Raw genomic sequence first — 19,876 nt, 5'->3', positions numbered from 1 at the left:
TGGCGGGGGTGCGGGGGGGTACTGCATTTCCCCGGCTTCCTGAGAGGAGAGAGACCAGTACATGTGGATGTGTCCACTTTCTCTCTAGATCTCTACCTCTAACAACTTTTGTCTGCTTCCCTCCCACCTAAGTTCAAAGAGTCTTGCTTCTCCAATTTGAAGGTCCTTCTATTCCCTCTATTCTGGAGCCTGTCCCTCCCCACTTCCGGGACCTCATCCCTCCTCACCGTTTTATCCTTCACAATTCCTTCTCCCTTTCTTCTCCTGAAGCAAGAAAACATGCTCCCATCTCATTCACACTGAAAAACCACCCCTACCCATACTCCATGTCTCTAACTAGGCATTCTGCTCACCTCCTTCCCATCACAGGCAAATTCCTCCAAGAATAGGGTCTTTTCCTTCTACTCCTTCACCTCCTACTTTCTGTGTAACTCAGTGCAATCTGGCTTCTGGCTTGTCAGACCTTCGTGGTCACAGAAGACCTTCACATTTCCATAGGTGAGGACACCTTCAGTTCTTAGCTCTCCTCCCACATTGTCCCAGTGGCTCCAGCATTACTGACCGTCCCCATGTTTACACTCTCGCCTCCCAGCACCAGATGGCCAGAGCTGTTCTCCAGTCTCTGCTCATTCTTCATCTTTCTCTACTGCCCAGCACTGAGGCAGTTCCCTTTACTCTAAAGCTCCTCTGACGTGATCTCACCCAAGTGCACTTCCAGCAACTCCCTACACATTGATGGCTCCCAAATCTGACTCTCCACCCAATATTGTTCTTATCTAGCTCCTACCAGTTACCGACACTTGAATGCTTCAGAGATACCGTGCAGTCATCTTTCTGTTACCTTCATCTTTTCTCCCAAACCAATTTTAATCTCTGGCAATGGCACCCGCGCCTACTGCCTATCTCGCCACCGTGCCCATCGGCAATCCAGGGCTTTGTTTTACTAGTGCTTCCTCCTTGTCTCGTCTGGCATCACCCCGCTGCTGGCCATGTCTGCTGTCAGCACTTTGCTCAGCTCACAGTCTTCTGGACCGCCATTGTAACATATGGCCTCAGGAACAACAGTCTCTTCCCCTTCTAAGTCACTGTTCTTTCTGTGCCCAGTGTGAGCTTTTGAATGTGTAATTCTGACCAAAGACCGACTTAAAATCCTTCAATGACTCCTGATGCTTATGATAAAATCCAATTTCTGTTTCTTCGTTTATAACATGGGGATTATAATATGGCTCCTTACTAATTTGTCTTGTTCAGCTGTATTTTCCCATCTTTAATGATATACCAGTGTATTTACATATCTGAAGCTTACTTAACATTCTAAGTCACTTGGAACTCTTTCTGTTTGCCTTGAAGCTATGAAGGAAAGTGCTGTCATTCTGCCCAAAAGGTTGGTCAGTTGTACAATCACCATTCACTGAAAACTCCATTGCTCCCCCCACTGATATGCAACGTACATGTAAGCATACATTTCTTTATTTTAAAAATACATATTGATCGTCTGGTAGGTCCTCAAAGGATCAAACAAAGAGCTACCATGCAGCCTATTAAAAACAACAACAACAACAACCTCACTCTTGCCTATGTACCAAAGAGAAATAAACATGTCTATGCAAAAAAACTCACACAAATAACCCTAATGTTCACAGCAGTATTTTTCATAATAATCAAAAAATAGAAGCAACCCAAATGCCCACTAACTGATGAATGTGTAAGTAAAATGTGGTACATTCATATAATAGGATATAATTCAGGCTTAATAAGCAATGCCCTGATACAGGCTACATATATCATGGATGAACCTGGAAAACATGCGAAGTAAAAGAAGTTAGGCAACAAATACCACACATTCTGTGAGTTCATCCTTAGGAAGTGTTCAGAACAGGCAAATCTGTGGAGACCTAAATTAGGTTGGTGACTGTCTAAGCCTGGAGAGGAAGGGGTGACTGGAGCTAACGGATATGGGGTTTATTCTGGGGGTGATGAAAATGTTCTAGAATGGACTGTGATGACGGTTGTACAACTCTGTGAATACCCTAACACTACTGAAGTGTATACTTTAAATGGGTAACTATATGGTATGTAACTCACATCTCAACGAAGAGATATACCGAGCATTTACGACGTTCCAGGTGCCATTTCAGCATAGAGTAGTTAAAAAAAAACATACAAAATCCTTGCTTCTGTGGATCTTACACCATACTTGAGGGAGAGGAAAGCTATTAACCACAGCAAATGAATAAATGAAACAACATATTAGAAAGTGACAAATGTTATGGTGAAGAAAATGGAGTGGGAGGAGGCATGCTGAGGGATGGAGGTTATAATCCTATCCAGGGATCTGAAGATGTTATTTGAACAAAGCCCTGATGGATGGGAAAGAGATACTTGTATGTCCCGAGAGAAGACTTTAAGCAGAGTTGACAGCTGGTGCAAAGGGCCTGCAGTTGTCGGAACACAACTGTGTATTCAAGAAAGGTGGCCCGTGTGACTGCAGCAGGGCAGTGAGGAAAAGAATAATAGAAAGCAAGACAACGAGAGTACGGGGCAAATTCCTAGAGGGTTTTATAACACTTCCTAGGATTTCTAGCTTTTGCTTGAAGTGCAGTGGTGGGGTGGGGTCATCAGAGGGATTTTCAAAGAAAATTCACTTTCTCTGACTTGCCCTTGTAGCTGACCACCCTGGCTGATACACTGAGATCAGGTTTGGAGGAGAACAACACATGCAATAACAGGAGAAGCAGTCTAGGAGATGAGGACATTTCTGCAGTTACTCAAGAGAGGGATGGTCGCTTGGCCCAGGATGGGAGCAGAGAAGGTGGGGAAAACTGGTCAGATTCTGAACAGACACTGAAGGCGTAGCCTACAGAATTTCCTAGGTGGACTGGACACGAGTGCTACAGGGAAGAGTCACATGAAGGTGATCATGTGGGGCTTGAGCTGCTGTTCAACAAGTTGGGAGTACTTGGGTAGAAGGGTTTGTTGGGGGGGGAAGGTGGGATTTCAGTTGGGATGCGCTGTACGTGGACATCTTTCAGGCACAGGAGTGAAGATGCCAGGTCTGGGCCACAGATCCACTTTTGCGAATTACTGACATATCAGAAACATTTAAAGCCAGGAACCTGGTGAAAAGCAGCTCAAAGAGTAAAGGCTGGGAATTTCACCATTAAAGGTGGGGAGAAGAGGAAAAACATAATGAAGGCCAAGGAGGATTGGTCAGTGAGGTAGGAGGGAGACGGGGCAAGGGGAGGTCTTGGAACCAAGTAGAGAAGGTACTGATGGAAGGACGGGGCGGGGGTGGGGGGCAGTGGTCAATTACATCAGGGGCAGCCAAGAGGCAAATATGATGAGAATGGGCTTAGCAACGTGGAAGCAAAACTACCCCAGAGGAGGCTTGGTGGAGTGGTAGGGACAAAAGCCTGTCCGGAGTGATTCAGAAAATGGAGGGAGGACTTGGAGACAGCGACTGCAGATGACCCTTCTGAAGTGACTGCTGTAAATGAGCAGAAAAATGGAAGAGTAGCTGGAAGGGTAGGGAGGGGGTCAAGAGAAACGTGTTGGGTGTATCTTGTTTGATGGGAGAAATCACCACGTATGTGCACGCCAGTGGCAATGATCTAGTCATGAATTAGCAGGGAGGGAAAAACTGAGGAGAGGGGGAAACTGCTCTGGCATTATCCTTGGGGAAGGGAAAGGAGACGGAAACCAGAAGAAACCCAGAGGATCCCTCTTAGATAGAAGTGTCAGCTGTTCCTCTTACAGCATCAGGAGCGAAGACACGGTATGAGCATAGGTATCACAGGGGACATCTGTTTGTAGGATGTCTCTTGACATCCTGATCAGTTCTGAACTTGATTCTACTTTTCTAGTTCCCCTGCAGAACTACCTTGTTGTAATTATTGTCGATTTAGAACATATTTTACTATCTCGAAGGACAAGTGCTTTCTTACTGTTCTATCCCAAAATTATCTTGGTGTTTTCAAGAACATATTCTTTCAACAAACTTTGGAACCACTGGGTCAAGTAAAAATATAATTCTCCCCACCCCCAGAGTTTTGACTCAAATGGAATTAAACGTATTTATGAAATCGGGGAGAATCAATCGTTTAGAATATGAAGTCTTCATTTCTAGGAAGGATTAAGGATGGCTGACCTGCTTTATAAAAGGGTTCCTTCCAGGGTGCCTGGGTGGCTCAGTGGGTTAAAGCCTCTGCTTTCGGCTCAGGTCATCATCCCAGGGTCCTGGGATCGAGCCCCACATTGGGCTCTCTGCTCAGCAGGGAGCCTGCTTCCCCCTCTCTCTCTGCCTGCCTCTCTGCCTACTTGTGATCTCTCTCTGTCAAATAAATAAATAAATCTTAAAAAAAAAAAAAAAAGGGTTCCTTCCAAGGTCACCTTACCTATTTCAACAGGTCATTAATAAATGCCATGCTTAGTTTGTAGGTTTTAAAAATCACAACCATAGTCACTTGCTGACGGGTTAACTTATGAACCCTCTGAATCCCCAGGATAGCCGAACCAAACTGACAAGTCAGAGACACTTAGGGGGCAGTTCCCTACAGGCAAGTGGAGCTCCAGAAGCCACCCTAACATAATGAAAAGAAATAACAACACTGGCTTCTTGAGAGAAGAGGATGAAGAAAAACTTTTGGAGGAAAAGTAATTTAAAAATGCACATTCTTAAGCGATTTTAGCTCCTCTAGGCCCCGGCACAGGTTTTACACAGATGTGATGATCTTCCCACCTTGCTGTGACTGGATCTAGAAGGAGGCAGGGTTAACTAGCTCAGAAACTGGAACCCTCTTTCCAGATGGACAGACCTTTGTTAGGTTTTAGGGGGCACTTTGTGCCAGCTGTCTTAGCGACAGAGAGGACTCTTCAAAAGGAACATCATTCATATAATTTGGAAGCATCTTCTTCCTTTAGCATAGTTGTGCCCGGAGATAGGTGCAAGCATGAGCTGGTCACATCTCAGGGCCCGCTTCTCAGTCTGCACGGTGCCTGTGCACTCAGGAGGGCAGGAGAGAGGGTGGAGAGGATGGGAAACAGGCCTGAGGCTCCCTGCAGAGGCTTGTGGGGCCATGGGCATCATAGGCCCACAGTTAAAATGAGTATGTGTACAGCGTACAGCATCAGAAACCTGCTGTTCTGCTTTGGGGCTAGGTTTAGCATGCTTGAGACATTTTGGGTAAGTCAATCAATTCTCTTGTTTTATTTGTATGACTTCTTCAAAACAAGACTTTATGTAACATTTGGGCTTTTAACTAAGTGCGAAAATACACATGGGTTGACAGGAAACTTCCTAGAAACACACACACTAAAGGATGCTCTACCAGCGACTTAAGACCTATTATAAAGTTAAACTTGAGAAGGCACATTTCCAACTTCAACACTGTAAAATGACTGGGAGCTTAAGTTCCAACTGCCAGGACTACGACATGCCCCCAAAGTGAAGAGGAATCGTGACAGTAAGAAGACAAGGTGAAGTTCAAGGTTTGGACGGCTCGAGATGAAGGTGAATTTCCCTACAGCTTTGGAAAGAATGAGAAAGCTCTGTGAATGAAGGAGAATGCAGAGAGGACCACGTAAGAGGACAATTGTCACTCGGAATTAGTCACGGGATGATGCGGGCCAAGACACCCGTACAGAGGATCCAAGACTGGTGAAGACGAACCCGAGAAAAAGGGCACGAGTGGAGTCAGGCAGCTGATACTCTGAAGCCCACAGCACAGTCAGAGTTGGACGGTCTCAGCAGGAGGCTCTGTGTTCTTATGTAAAAGCCTGTGTCAGGGCAGAAATACTTAAAGAGAAGCCTTGCACTTTTGGGGAATAGTAGAGACAAACTCCTTCTAAAAATCTTCGACATTACAGCTGTTTGATACCACAGGTATATTAAATCATTACAAAAGGACTATTCCTCTAAAATTATCAGTTACGGAATGCCTTTAATAGTGACCTTTCCCTCCATCATTTCATCTATGCAAGTGCCACTGACATGTCTTTATGTCACAGAAACAACTATTGTGAAGAGTGAGGCAGAATTATTATTAATTATTATTATTACCAATGCAGAATGTTAATATTCAGAGAGATGTAAAGATATCTTAAGGGCTTTTGTCAACTGAGCTGACACAATGTTGCAGAGCAAACATGGGCATGGATTCAGGAGGACTAACCTCCTCTTCTACACGACCTTAGTCACTTATACTTCTGTGACTCACTTTCCTCTTTTGTACAAGGACAATCATGAACCAGATGATTTCACATCTTCCAAATCTGTGATTTCACTTTGCTTGTGGTTTTGGATTTTTAGATTTAGGAGGCGTTATTTTTATACGTGCATACAAAATGCTTTTTTTAAAAATTAAATTTATTTATTTTCAGAAAAACAGTATTCATTATTTTTTCACCACACCCAGTGCTCCATGCAATCTGTGCCCTCTATAATACCCACCACCTGGTACCCCACCCTCCCACCCCCCCCCGCCACTTCAAACCCCTCAGATTGTTTTTCAGAATGCATAGTCTCTCATGATTCACCTCCCCTTCCAATTTCCCCCAACTCCTTTCTCCTCTCTAACACCCCTTGTCCTCCATGATACTTGTTATGTTTCACAAATAAGTGAAACCAAAATGCTAACTTTTTATCTTAAGGTAGGTGTGAAAAGAGAGTCTTTAACAAATAACCCATCATGGCAGGAAGAAGAAAGAAAAACTGCTTGTTATTCCATCAGAATAACCCCAATTTGATTTCCGTTATCAGTTTTGTTAAAAGCAGTTTTGCAACTGTATCGTTAGAGTTTATAAAAAGTAATTTACTCTTTTTCATCTCTCTTTTGAAACCATCATTTAAACAAGAAACACTGCGACACACAAGGAATGTCTTTGTCATATGGGAATTTCCCGTCAGTCAGAGGGTCATTATAGAGGTACAAAAGAGCCTGGTATGCATACTGATTTGTCTGCTGAAGTGTCAAGATAATGCTTCCAGATGCTGCCAAGGTAAGGAAGTGAGCTTACCTTGTGCTGGAGAAAGGGAACCCACTTGACGTCTACCAGTTCCTGGCGATACGGTTTTGTAAAGGGTCCAACATAAGACACAAAGGCTGCCGTCAGGAGGACATCTCCACAGAGGGTCTTCTCCTGAGCTTCAAATGATTTAACAGACTGACCCCAGCGAATCTTCTCAGACTGAAAGGTAAAATTACTCAGATGTAATTGCAGAGTGAACACCAACTCAACAAATGTTTACCATGACCACCTTTCAGCTCTCTTTTAGTCTACGTCCTTCTGCAAAGCCTTGAGAAGGAACAGAAGTGGATTTCACGACTATCATCATCTTCCTCATGTCTGAAAGCCATCATTAGGAAGGAAGGGGACTCTCATACTCCCTTTTAGTGCAGTTTCCTGCAATATGGCATTAGATCTTTCCCATCTCCTGTCAGATGCTCTAACTCTTTCTTCAAAGCTGACAGTCACTTCCCTATCCCTCTGAGCATGGAGGACCAAGAGCTTTGGCCAATCCCAAGTGACATTAGAATTTTTGATGGCAGCTTAGCGGCTCTGCCTTCCTCCTGCTTTGCACCAATGGTACTCCACTGCCCTGAGCAAACATCGTTTTAAATATATTGGCTGTCAGCTGATTAGAGATAAACGAAAAATGACCAACACCACTTGTATTCATTAATTCAAATGCAAAGCTTTAAGAGCCACCTATCCTAGATGCTATTAACTAAAGAATAATGCTGGTAGTTTCTAAACTTGGGTTATTTCTCTAATATAATCACTCTCTTCGTGGAAGGGCCTATAGTCTATGCAAAAAAAAAAAAAAAATATATATATATATATATGAATGAAATCAGGAGGGTTTCACCAGTCTTGAAGACAATACACTCAAAGAATGCTGTTGAAGTCCTTTTATCTAGCTGGATGGTCATTTAATCAGATTTCTAAGTTAAATATGAAGATGCCTTAATATTGGATTTAAATAAAACTGCAGTAAATGTCTATGGATTGACTGTAGGAGAGCTCACTAACTCACCATTTCAGTGCATACTAAAATGAGCATCACATCCTGAGAACATGCAAATTAACAGGTACTGAAAAAAGTAAGCAATCTGATAGTCCAAGCAAAAAAGAACTCTATGGAATTTAGCTCTGCTTGTGAAAGAGGAGAGACAGGACCCAGAGAGCAAAAATGATCTATGTCAGAAGAGACTGGAATGCCAGCTCCCCGGCGAGCCACCATAATACGCGCAACACGGAGGTTGTCAAATTAGCAAGTGAGAATGGTTATCAAAGCTATTTTAAGATTGTCTCTTTGCTGTGCTTGATAAAGATCACCCCAAGTTAGCTATACAAACACTAAGGAACTTCAACTCTTTAGCCTTCATTAGAGAATTCATTACTTTCCCTCCTCAGCTACCGACCGTATATCCATTAATTTTGAAGAGAAATTTCTCATTTGCCTTTCCTCCATCTTTGTTGTCTTTGGATAGTAAATGATAAACAATAAAGTGCACCCACCTCATTCTCCAAAACAGCTTTGAAATTTGAAGATTTACTAAACACAGACTTATTGGCTATTGAAATCGTCAATAATTTCACTATACCACCCACACAACATAAATCATTACTGACATTGGCTAACAAGGGTTTAAGAGTTGGAACATGTCCTGTAATAAATTTCTAGACAGTTAAAAATCACTATAATTTTATTCTAATGCATTATAGATTGCCTGTAATGTCATCCTGGCTGGGGTGACCCATTTCTAATTTTGAACAGCTGTTCAGCTCAGGAGTTAGTTAATGATTAAATATAAATTGCCTGATTTATTAGTCTGAATGGTTGAGACTATAGCTTCCAGGTCAATGCTATATAGACAAAATCATCAGTCTTGATGCTTTTCAGAAGTTAACTGTCTCCTGTTCTAGTCAGAAAGAATTTATCCTCAAAGGAAAAGGTATGACATCTTCAATTAATCCTTAAAAGAAGGTGCGTGTGTGTATATAAATATATTTGTGATTTGTTTTTTGGCTGATTAACATGATTTCACCTTCTTTCCTCTCCTCGCCTAAATCATCATGCGTAAGCCAAGCCTTTGGAAAACACTGCCGTGTGTCAGAGACACATGGTAGAGACTGTTCTTTCCTTCAGAGAAGTTTTGGACATCTTAAACCTACTACAAGCAAACAGTCTAATCAAATGGCACTTTTTCGTTTTCTTTGGTACCTCACAAATGGCAAACTACTTAAATCACATCGCTTTCAATGGGAACGGGTATAAACTCCACTAGGAGCAGTGGAATTTCTCAAGTGATCTCAGAAGAGTAAGTCTTCAGGGGCTACAGAATTTTTTTGTTTCTGAACACAGGAGGCTCCCCAGACTCAACCACTCACTCATTCAACAAGTATCTATGGGTGCCTGTGACGTGCCAAGGATGATTCTCTCTACTTGGGATCAAGCGGGGCAGAAAACAGATGGAGTTTCTGTTCCTGTGGAGCTTATATTCTAGTCAGGGGGAAAAAGACCTCCCTGCAAGAATATGTACTCACATACGTTCATCCGTAAGTGTGTCATGTCATGAGAGATGCTGTGAATAAAGCCGACCTAGCATAAAGAGAGCCATGGGTGTGTGTGTGTGTGTGTGTGTGTGTGCGCGTGCGCAGGCATGGGCAGAGCAAAACCATGTAATAAGGAGAACTTTCAGCAGCCACTGAAAGGAAGTGAGGGAGCTACTGATGTCATTATTTGGAAATGTGTAAGCCATGTGAAGGAAAAAGGCAAAGGTCACAAGTATAGGAGTGACTAAGAGTGTGAGGACAAGCAAGGAGACCAGTGAAGGAGAAGCTAGAGGGAAGGTGACAGATGTAGGGACAGAGGGGCATCTGGGAGCTGGATCATGCTGACCAGTGAAAGCCTTTGGACTATAACTTGATTTAGGCAATGAATTATTGGTGACTTCTCTGAATTATTGGAGGGAAGACATGGATGAACTTAATTTTTTTTAATTACTCAGCTGCGACAAGGGGCATGGACTTTGGGGGGCAATCCTCCAGAGCTAAGGAGGGGGTGGCCTGGACCAGTGTGGGGGACAAGGCTGGGATGTGGGATGGACTTCGAAGGCACAGCCCTTATGCTGATGGAATGGGTGTGGGTCGTGAGAAAGAGAATAAAACCTCAAGAGTGAGTCCACAGCTTTGTGCTGTGACTCCTGGAAGAAACTTGTAAGTACTGAGTTGGAACGCAGAGAGTGGATTTTGCAGGACGGACCCTGAACTGATACACCACGATCCATGAGCGTCAGAGAGGTGTTGAGTTCAAGTTTGTAAGAAATTGTTTTTTTTTAAAGATTTTATTTACTTATTTGACAGAGAGAGAGATCACAAGTAGGCAGAAAGAGAGGGAGAAGCAGGCTCCCCGCTGAACAGAGAGCCTGATGTGGGGCTCGATCCTAGGACCCTGAGACCACGACCTGAGCCGAAGGCAGAGGCCTAACCCACTGAGCCACCCAGGCGCCCCAAATTTGTAGGAAATTTTAATTAGATTTTTTTTGAAGTCTACTTTAAAGGTTAGGCTATCGCCCACCCAACTCGTCCTAATACAAATCCTCCTTCCTTTGTGGATAAGAGAAACCTGAATTTCAAGAGTGGTGATGGGTCCAGCCCCACGAGATGAACTGCGACTGGCTAAGCCGAGGATGATAACCCCATTTCCCATCTTCCCTGCTTCTCTGAAGCAGATGTGGTTAATCTAGTTCTGGCTAAAGAGGCGTAAATGGCTGTCTGCTAGACAAGTCTCCAGGAAAACGAGAAGAAGCCAGCTGTTTCAGATTATTTTCTCTCCCCCTTGAATCTGGAGGTACACCCTCGGGATGTAGGGACATCTGTAGGGCTGCAGAAAGCGAGAGAGCGAAGGACTGCGTGCTAAGCACGGAGAAGCAGAAGGGTAAAAAGAGATTCACTGTCTGACCACCAACTCCGCAAATCAGCAATGGTAACGGTCTACCCATGCAATTTTTTTTTTTTTTGCAGTATGTGAAAAATAAATTCCCATTTGTTCAAGCCACTATAAATCTTAACTTTTCTATCCCTTTCAGTTCAATGCATTTCTGATAGTTTAGTTACATACTCTTAGGTAGCACTCAAATAAAAACAGCAGCTTTACTGAGACTTAATTCACATATTGTGATATTCACCCTCTAAAGTACATCACTGAGTGGTTTTTCACGTATTCACACACTTGTATGATAATTCTCACTAATTTGAGCATGTTTCTCTCACACAATGGACGACCTCTATACCTGCTGGCAGTTACTCCGGCCCCCAGCAACAGCTCATCTGCTGTCTCAGTAGCTTTGTCCCTTCTGGATATTTTATACATGGAATCATGCATCCTGTGGCATTTTGTCTCTTCTTTCGCCCATTTCCACTTATTTTATATTTTCAAGGTTCATCCATGTTGTAATACGTACCAAGACCTCAATCCTTTCTATGGTCAAATAATAATCTATTATATGAAGATACTATACATTGGAGAGTCAATAAAATCTGGACTTCCTGAGGACAAAGGCTGTATGTTCTTCTACCACTTGTGTTCAAACAGGTGAAATTTAATAAGAATTGTTTCAAAAACCTTTATTGAATAGTGGCCCCTGGGTGGCTCAGTTGAGCATCCGACTCTTGATTTCAGCTCAGGTCACGATCTCAGGCTTGTGAGATCAAGCCCGGCGTCAGGCCCATGCAGAGGCTGCTGGTCTTTCTCCTTCTCCCTCTCTCCGCCCCCCACCCCCGTCGGCTATACCCTCTATCTAAAATAATAAAAATCTTTTAAAAAACCTTTATTTAATAGGATTAACTATTAACATTAATATGTCAGTCACTTGTCAAAGCATGTCACAGGAGGAAAAAGTCAACCAACAAAGCAGACTCGGTTTTAAAAAACGTTTTGAAGTTACCACTCGGTTGCAAATGTCTATTAAAAGGATCAGACAACAGTTCAGTCCCACAGCTACCCAACACCTGTCCTCGGTTTCTAACATATCTCAGAAAACCACTGAGTTCCTGGCTCCCTACTAAAAATGCAAAGAACCCATCACTTCTCCCTTTCGGTCAGCAGTAACTACGGTACAAAGGCTGATTATTTCCTTTCACTATTGATTCTGGGTCTATTTACTTATTATTGATAGCAAGTAAAGATAAATCCCCCCCCCCAAAAAAAGGGTGATCTTGATATTTTAGTTGGAAATTTGGAAGAAAAGGTCAACTTGCCTCGAGTTCCTTCACAAGTCTATTGGCTAGTTCAATAGTTTTGTGAGTTTGGTTCACCTCTTCTTGACATTGGACTTTCTTGGCAATTGCTTTTTCAAATGAAGCTGTAAGTCTGCTCAGATGTCGATCCAAATCCTAGGTAAGAGTGAAAATTAGCTTGTGAGCCACTGTTAGGTAAAATGAAATAATATAATCATCGTGAAGCATCTACTACCTTCAGGTCCATGAAGCCAGCCTCCCTCCTCCTTGACCTTTGCCCCTGTAAGCATACATATTTTGCCTGCCTTCTGCACTAAGCAGAGTGCAGACAGCCACCGGTGAGGGTTGGGGGTGGGGAATGCGGGGTGGTGGACGAGCCCTCCGGACTCACACACACCCTGAGTGCATGTCTCCTCTCCCTTGTACCGAAGCCTCATCCTCTGGTAACACCTTTATTCATAATAATGGTCATTTTTTGGTTCTCCACCTCCTGACTCTTTTCTTATTTTTCAATGATCCATAACTCAGGCAATGAAGAGGGGTGTTAATGACTGAGCCCTTCCAGACCTCAGCAACCTGACCCAGCCTGGGCCATGAATCAGATTGTATCTGGAAATAGGCCACTGAAACTCAGAGGTATGTCACTGCCTTTAGCATCAAAAGACCAGGAAAGAGGTGCACATTTTGGAGGGTTTCATTTGGAGAGGGACCTTGTTCCACTAGGGACACAAAAAAGCAGGGGAAAACCAAGCTGTAGAAGTCACAAGGCTCTGGAGAGACACTAACAGACATTCACGGCAGCCTCCCGTTTCCTGGATCTCTCTGCTCCCGAGACCAGCTCACACTTCATTCCCTCAGAGTCTGTGACTCATCCTCAGTTCCTTTTTTGGCTTAAGGTTTTCTAAGTAGGTTTCTGTTAGTGATAGCCAAAAAAACCCCCCTTGACTAAGAGTACAGTCCTACGGGGACTCCTGACTACTGCCTCTTGCTATCTGCCAAATTCTAACAATCTCAGAGAATTATAACACGGCTTTGGTAAGTGAGTGCCAAAATCTCAGAGACTTTAGTAAGCAAACCTGTCAAACGTACACTATTCATAATGAAGAGATGGCTTATATGTGTCAATGGTCCAGTTATTGTATCACTATTTAGTTTAGGCCATTAAAGTAGCCCCTCTAAAAGAAAAAGATGTACGGGTCCGACTTAAGATTAAGGTGCAAAATAAGGTCAGATATATGAGAACAGGTGAACCAGTTAGAAATCAGACTAAAACAGGGGCGCCTGGGTGGCTCAGTGGGTTAGGCCTCTGCCTTTGATATCAGGGTCCTGGGATCCAGCCCTGCATCGGGCTTTCTACTCAGCAGGGAGCCTGCTTCCTCCCACCCCACCTTTCTCTGCCTGCCTCTCTGCCTACTTGTGATCTGCCAAAAAAAAAATCAGACTAAAACAAATAGTATTTAAGTGTCCATTTTAGGTTATTCGAAGTGCTCGTGTTTTATAAAATACGGGAGCATGTGGGAGCTGTGGCATCCGACACCTGTGCTCACACAGACTCCGCTAGCAGCGAAGGCCCGTCAACACGGACGGCTTGCACAACCTCTCTGCACCTCGGTCTCACCATCTGCAGAACGGAAGTCATGTTACCCAGCTCATAGGGCTGACCCAAATATACACACAACTATGACATAAAATGGTTATATCCATGCCCGTCTAAAGTTGGGGAAGGGAGCGGGGTGTCGAGAGACCACAGGCTCTTACAGTGGTTTCTAGGTCTCTTGTGAGGAAGCTCTGACTGCTTTTGTTCTCTTTCCTAAGACACCTGCATAGCAAATAGGCGTGGGAGACAGAGACGGTGTTCCTCCCTGGGCACAAGACAGAACTGTCTCGCGGGAAGGATGATGATGGGTTTCATTCCGGGGGAAAGCCTGAGCCAGTTCAGTCACTGTGCTCTTTAGACCGGGACTCCTGTGCCTGCCATGTCTCTCGGCTGTGATACTAACATGGTGGACGGCATCAGCTCCCACGGGGACTGGGGCCCAGAGAACCAATGCACGACGTCCGTGCTGCTGGCTGCCCTGTCCTTCATGGGGTCCTCCGCTCTCTCACCCCCATGGGTTGGGTCTCCCGCCCGCCTCCATAAAACTGTGGCAGGCTAACTTGTTAGCTTGTAAGTAGGGTCAAATGTCGGCTCCTTCACAGTTCTTGACAGGCCCTGGCCTCTCAGCTTCCAGAAGTAAATGGAATGAGGAAAAAAAGGAATGCAGTCTATCAGCTCTCCTAAATCAGGGCTTGGCACACCTGTATGTGTATCAGGACCACCTTGGGGGGGGTTGGTAAACCCAGATCCAGAAGTCCCCCACCACAGTGTCTCATTCAGTCTGTCTGGGGTGGGGTCTGAGAATCCATCCTTCTAAAGAGTTCACAGGGGACCCCGCTGCTGCTGGAGGTCTAGGGAACATACCCAGAGAACCAGGGCCCCGAGGAGAACAACTTCAGATGTTCTTTATGACTCCCCTTAGCTCCTGGATGTTTGAGAGACACGCCACTTTTCTTCCACTCCAACTCAGCCCGTTCTTTTCGGCTCAACCTTCCCTAAAAGGTCACCTTTTAGTCTTAAACTAGAGATCGGAGTAAAAGGAACAAAAACATGCAGAGTGACTCTGGTTTGAAAGAGTTGCCACACAGATGCCAGTATCAGATATGTCCCTCCTGTGCGAGGGAGGCAGGCAACAGGAGATGGCAAATCAGGAGGAGAGGCCGGGAGGGAGGCAAAATCAGAGGCGGCGGGAAACAAAGGCAATGCTAAGAGAAACTGTAATTTCACTTGGGCTCCCGCATCCGTCTAACCTGTGCCAACAGATAGCAACTACGCTGAGATTCTCTGTCCTTGGTGGGAATGGCATTAGTAACTTCTCTTTGGAAATCCATTTGTGGTACAGGGGTAGAGGGGCGCCATTCTTCATCAAGACATTTCAATTACTACTCTGTCTTCTTTTCTCCGCGTCCGCAAGCTTAGCTGTGAGGCTTACGGGGACGTGAACCTCTGCTCTTCTGTGGGTTTCTGAAAACAACTGACGTGAACAATTCATTCAGCCAGTTGCAGGCTGTGCCCAAAGGATTACTAATTCTACAACCCAGGAGAGTCTTCCGTGTAGGATCACATGGGGCTGGCACCCTCAGCCTTTATCTATGAACATTTAATTGCTTACAATTGGCATGAAGCCATTCACAGCAGACGGCAGCTTTTTTTTTTTAAAGGCTTTGGTCAAGTTGACAAAGTTTTGACCAATGAAGGTGGTTTTTCTAAAATGAGTACGCTTGCTCTAAGTTTATCAACAGTTTGCCTGTTTTTATCTCAGTAGTCACTGGGTATTTACTGAATAGCACGGACGGCACAGTAACAGGAAATACGTGTGGATGGCGTGGAGAGGACAGGGTGGCCGAGTCACGTGGGCAGGGAGTGACAGCCGGAGCGACGGCAGGTCGGGAAGTGTAGGCGGGGCAGCACGCGGGGCAGGGACGAGGTGTGGATGACTGGCAGAGGTGCTGAAATGTTCCACACCTTAGGAACACTTTTGGGGCTATTAGCCATCGTATCAAAGTAGCGACCAGAAAGAAGACATCTTTTAATGACTGAATAATAAAATTGAGGACCCAATTTAATCCCTTTCTGTTATTTTCTAAAAGTCAGTACCTCCAGCTCTGCTCTGGAAAGATGATCTCCCTTGTCTTTGGAGAACCTGCCCTTATATCTGGGAGATGCTCTCTGTTAGCAATTGCACTTTTCCCCTACACACTGCACAGACTTTTTTTCCATGCCAAAGTCACAAGTAGTGGCCTCAGACACAAGCAGGTCTAATTCTGGCCTCAGTCTGTAAGAAGCTGGGCTTACGCGCTGCCTGGCTGCTGTGAGCCCCAGACTCTAGGACTACCATGGCCGCTGAGTTTACCTGCTCAGGGACCCATGGCAGGATTCACTCCGCGACGGGAACATCCTCCCCGAGGTCTAGCCTCGGCTCCCACTCCTTATGCTTTACCCTCCCACTGGACCAACTCCCTACATCTGTGACCTTCACAGCCACGTTCTCAACTCTACATTCCTGAGCCAGGCCTGCCTCAAACTCCAGCTCTGACAGCTCAACACCTAACACCTGGGTTTTCTACAGGATGAGCGGAAACGAACATGTATGCGGCACTGACTGTGTACTGCACACTGAGCAGTATCTCAGTGCAGCACGAGTCATAGACGGAGTGGGGTGGGTGACAGGAACCATGCCCAGCTAATTTAAGCTACAGGGAATTTATGGGAAGGGAATGGAGACTGAGGAGGCTATTAGGGAGGGAAAAGGGCACAGAACCACATAATAGGCACCCAGGAGCTCCTGAGGGTCTTAGGAATAGGAATTCCTCCCAAGTCTCACCTGGACCCTGTCTCTAGAATGCATGACCTCTGTCAGCTGTCTTTATTCTTGTGCTCATGGTTCAAATTCTAGAGACTGAGGTGAAAAATGGCAAAGCTTGGATCGTAGATCCAGCCTTTAGCTGGAGAACAGAAGGACATCTCTGGGAAAAGCCCCACCTGAGTGTTTCCAATGAGGAGGGATCATTTCCCCCAAGATACTTCAGCCTGTTATCACCCACAGAAGGGAGCCTGGATCCTAGGTCGCCACAGATCACAAACGCCCACCTTGAAAGGCAGCTGTTAAAATCACCGTGTCACAGAAACAGAAATGAAGCTCCGGGCATTACCCAGGTTGCCAGAGTTGGACAGTCTCATCATCTCTGTGCAGGGCTCCGTGGGCTCAGTAGCCCTCTTCAGGTCCCTGCCCCCTCTCCACCTGCCATCAGCCAGCCAGCCAGCCAGCCACCTCGCTCTCTCCCTCACCATTGCTCCTGCCTTAGCGGAGACCCTACAGGGACCCACTGTGGGCCTCGGACTTGTCTTCCTGCATCCAGGCACTTCCCACCCTCCTGCCCTTACTCAGTTGTTTAAAAGGTAGTTTGATCACATCACTAGCCTATTAAAATCTTTCAAAATGTCCAATTTCACCTGTCTGGTAACATTTAAATTCTGTAGCAGAGAAGTCTAAGAAGGCCTTTGCTCCCCTGTGCACGTTCAATCCTGGTCACTCCGTGCGATTCCCGACCTTCCCCCCAATGCTCGTGTTCCGTCGGGTTCTGGCCTATTGAGTTTCCTCAAGTACACCAACTCCATTTCCTTCTTTTTCTTTATTCTTTTCTAGGAATACCTTTCTCAGCCTAGTTATCCCCGGGATTCCTAGGAAACTTTTGGAGCCCGTGTCAAGTACAGCTTCCTTATGAAATTTTCTCTAATTTCTCCAAAAACAATCTTCTTTTGGTGTCCCCTCACAGAGACACACAGTCACAAATGTACTTACAACACCGGGCTGGAATGACCGGGTGCATGACTATATTTGTAGCTGATGTTCTCTAAGCACTTACCATGTGCCCCGTTCCATGATAAATTCTGAATATGAATTACTCTCATTTAATCCTTAGAGTCCTACCCAAAAAGTATATACTGTTATAATGCTGATTACACAGATGAGCCTACAGAGGCTCGGAGAGGGGAGCTAAGTCTCGAGGGGTGAAATCGTACATCCTGGAGCCGGGATATCCGCCCAGGCAGTCTAGCTCCAGGGTCCAGGGTCCAGGGTCCTTGCCTTGAATCACCTTGTGCTACGCTGCTCCTTCTGTCCCCAGGCCAGGAAGGATTTTTAGTGGGCAGAAACCATCCACATTTCTATTTTTTCAGGTCAGGGTCTAGCACGTAGCAGACAAGGAGTATCTGCTGAACGAGTAGGTAAATGAGTGTATGGAGGAAAGCTCAGGCTCCTTTATGCTTGCGTGGACTCAGACATGACCCCATCTGGGGGTGGGGTACCATCTCTTCTTCAGTGATGCGTTTTGCACTCACCTCAAGCTTTTTCCTGATAGCCTCGAGTTTTTCAGTAGCTGCAGCCAATTCGAAGTTGGCTTGGGCTAACGCTTGCCGTTTGGGCTCCACGTCACAGTAGACCTGAAAATCCATATGGGATTTAACTCATGGGGTAGGGAGAGGCAAAGAGGACACATAATCATTCAACCCTACATCTCAGCGAAGCTTTGACATTAAAACTCCCATCTCACCTGGCTACTTGGGCTTTATTTCTTAGCCATGGCCCTGCTCAATGGCAGAGCCAAAAGTGACACGGCCTTCCTAGTTCTGTCTGGTTGTTCCTGACTGAGTCATTGTTTCCAGACAGGAGAGACACACATCCTTGCCTAAAGTGCTATAGACAATAAACAACATTCAGATGGTACCGTAAGTATGTCCTAAAATTAGAAGACAATCTTCCTATCATTAGGAATTGCAAGAGGCAGGAACTATAGTTCAAGCAGGGACCAAGTTTTGATTTTAAGGCAGAAAACACGTGTGGAGAAATTCTCTGAACCCAGGAAGGACCGTGGGAGACAGCCTCCCAGTGTTAAGCGCGCTTCCACTCTCCAAGTCCCTGCCAACATCAGGGTACGTTACTTCAACAGGTGGTTTGAGAACGTGGGGTACCCACTTTCTTCCCTGTTAGCAAGAGAGGAAGGAAGTGACGTTTTCTTTACTCTTTTAAAGTAAAACCACACAGAGCACAGCCACAGTCTAGCTCCATGCTCATTTTTCCACCTATGGTGCAAAGAGAGCACAGGGGTCAGATGTTTTCTCAGGGAGAGAGGCGATATGTCAACTACCATCTGTCCAAAAGCTTGCTCGATAGACGCTTCCCCTGAAGAGACAGACCAATGGGGTCCTATTCCTGTGAGTCCCCTTCATAGGGCCCCGACATAAAGGCTATATAACCTGGTTTTACAAAAATCATTTTGGGACTGCCGTTGATTACACTTGGTATTTCCTCTGTAATTCTATTTTTGCATATAACATATAATCTTCCAAGAAAAAAAAAAATGAGATTGTTCTTCCGAGTCAAGGGCCATGCACTGTTCCCTTTTTACATCCAGCCTTCTGCAAAGTGCTGGCAAGACAAGCGGCAGGTGCTAAGTACCTGATAATTGAAATGATCATTGCTCTCTATGCTGTCTGAACATACAAACTTTTGGATTAGACCGTAATATGGTCACAAGTGTATTTGTCGTTAAAATACTAAAGCAAAATAAAGTGGGGGGAATCTATTTCCTCATCTCATTAAGTCTACAATAGATGGTGTCAATTTCTGCATTGAGCATAGGCACCAAGTTGAAACATGAATTAAGACCTGCAGTTGTGTCGAGTCAATGTAAAATTAGTATCTATTTTATTTTTAAAAATTTTAGGAGCGCCTGGTTGGCTCAGCGGGTCAAAGCCTCTGCCTTCGGCTTAGGTCATGATCCCAGGGTCCTGGGATTGAGCCCCACATCCAGCTCTCTGCCCAGCAGGGAACCTGCTTCCTCCTCTCTCTCTGCCTGCCTCTCTGCCTACTTGTGATCTCTGTCAAATAAATAAATAAAATCTTTAAAGAAATTTTTTAAAAAAGATTTATTTGAGAGAGAGCGAGAGAGCACACAGAGGTATAGTGAGAGAGAGAAACAGACTCCCTGCTGAGTGCAGAGCCTGATGTGGGGCTTAATCCCAGGACCCAGAGAT

General features: G+C 45.0%; 1 protein-coding gene across 2 annotated transcripts in view; it reads right to left on the bottom strand.

Annotated features, from left to right (window-relative positions):
- Positions 1 to 19,876, bottom strand: part of DNAH11 (dynein axonemal heavy chain 11) — a 321,410-nt gene that overhangs the window by 77,314 nt on the left and 224,220 nt on the right. For both annotated transcript variants that reach the window (XM_013051673.2, XM_045062769.1), the window contains 3 exons: positions 18,182 to 18,283; positions 12,265 to 12,399; positions 7,015 to 7,185 (listed from right to left, as the gene is read on the bottom strand). In XM_013051673.2, the coding sequence (XP_012907127.1) occupies positions 7,015 to 7,185; positions 12,265 to 12,399; positions 18,182 to 18,283 (408 nt within the window). The remainder of the gene's footprint in view (positions 1 to 7,014; positions 7,186 to 12,264; positions 12,400 to 18,181; positions 18,284 to 19,876) is intronic.

This window comes from Mustela putorius, unplaced genomic scaffold (assembly GCF_011764305.1).
Source record: "Mustela putorius furo isolate JIRA1106 unplaced genomic scaffold, ASM1176430v1.1 tig00003845_pilon_pilon_pilon, whole genome shotgun sequence".
NCBI lineage: Eukaryota > Metazoa > Chordata > Mammalia > Carnivora > Mustelidae > Mustela > Mustela putorius.
The sequence above is the reverse complement of the archived record's forward strand: the minus strand, read 5'-3'. Positions and strand labels throughout refer to the sequence as shown.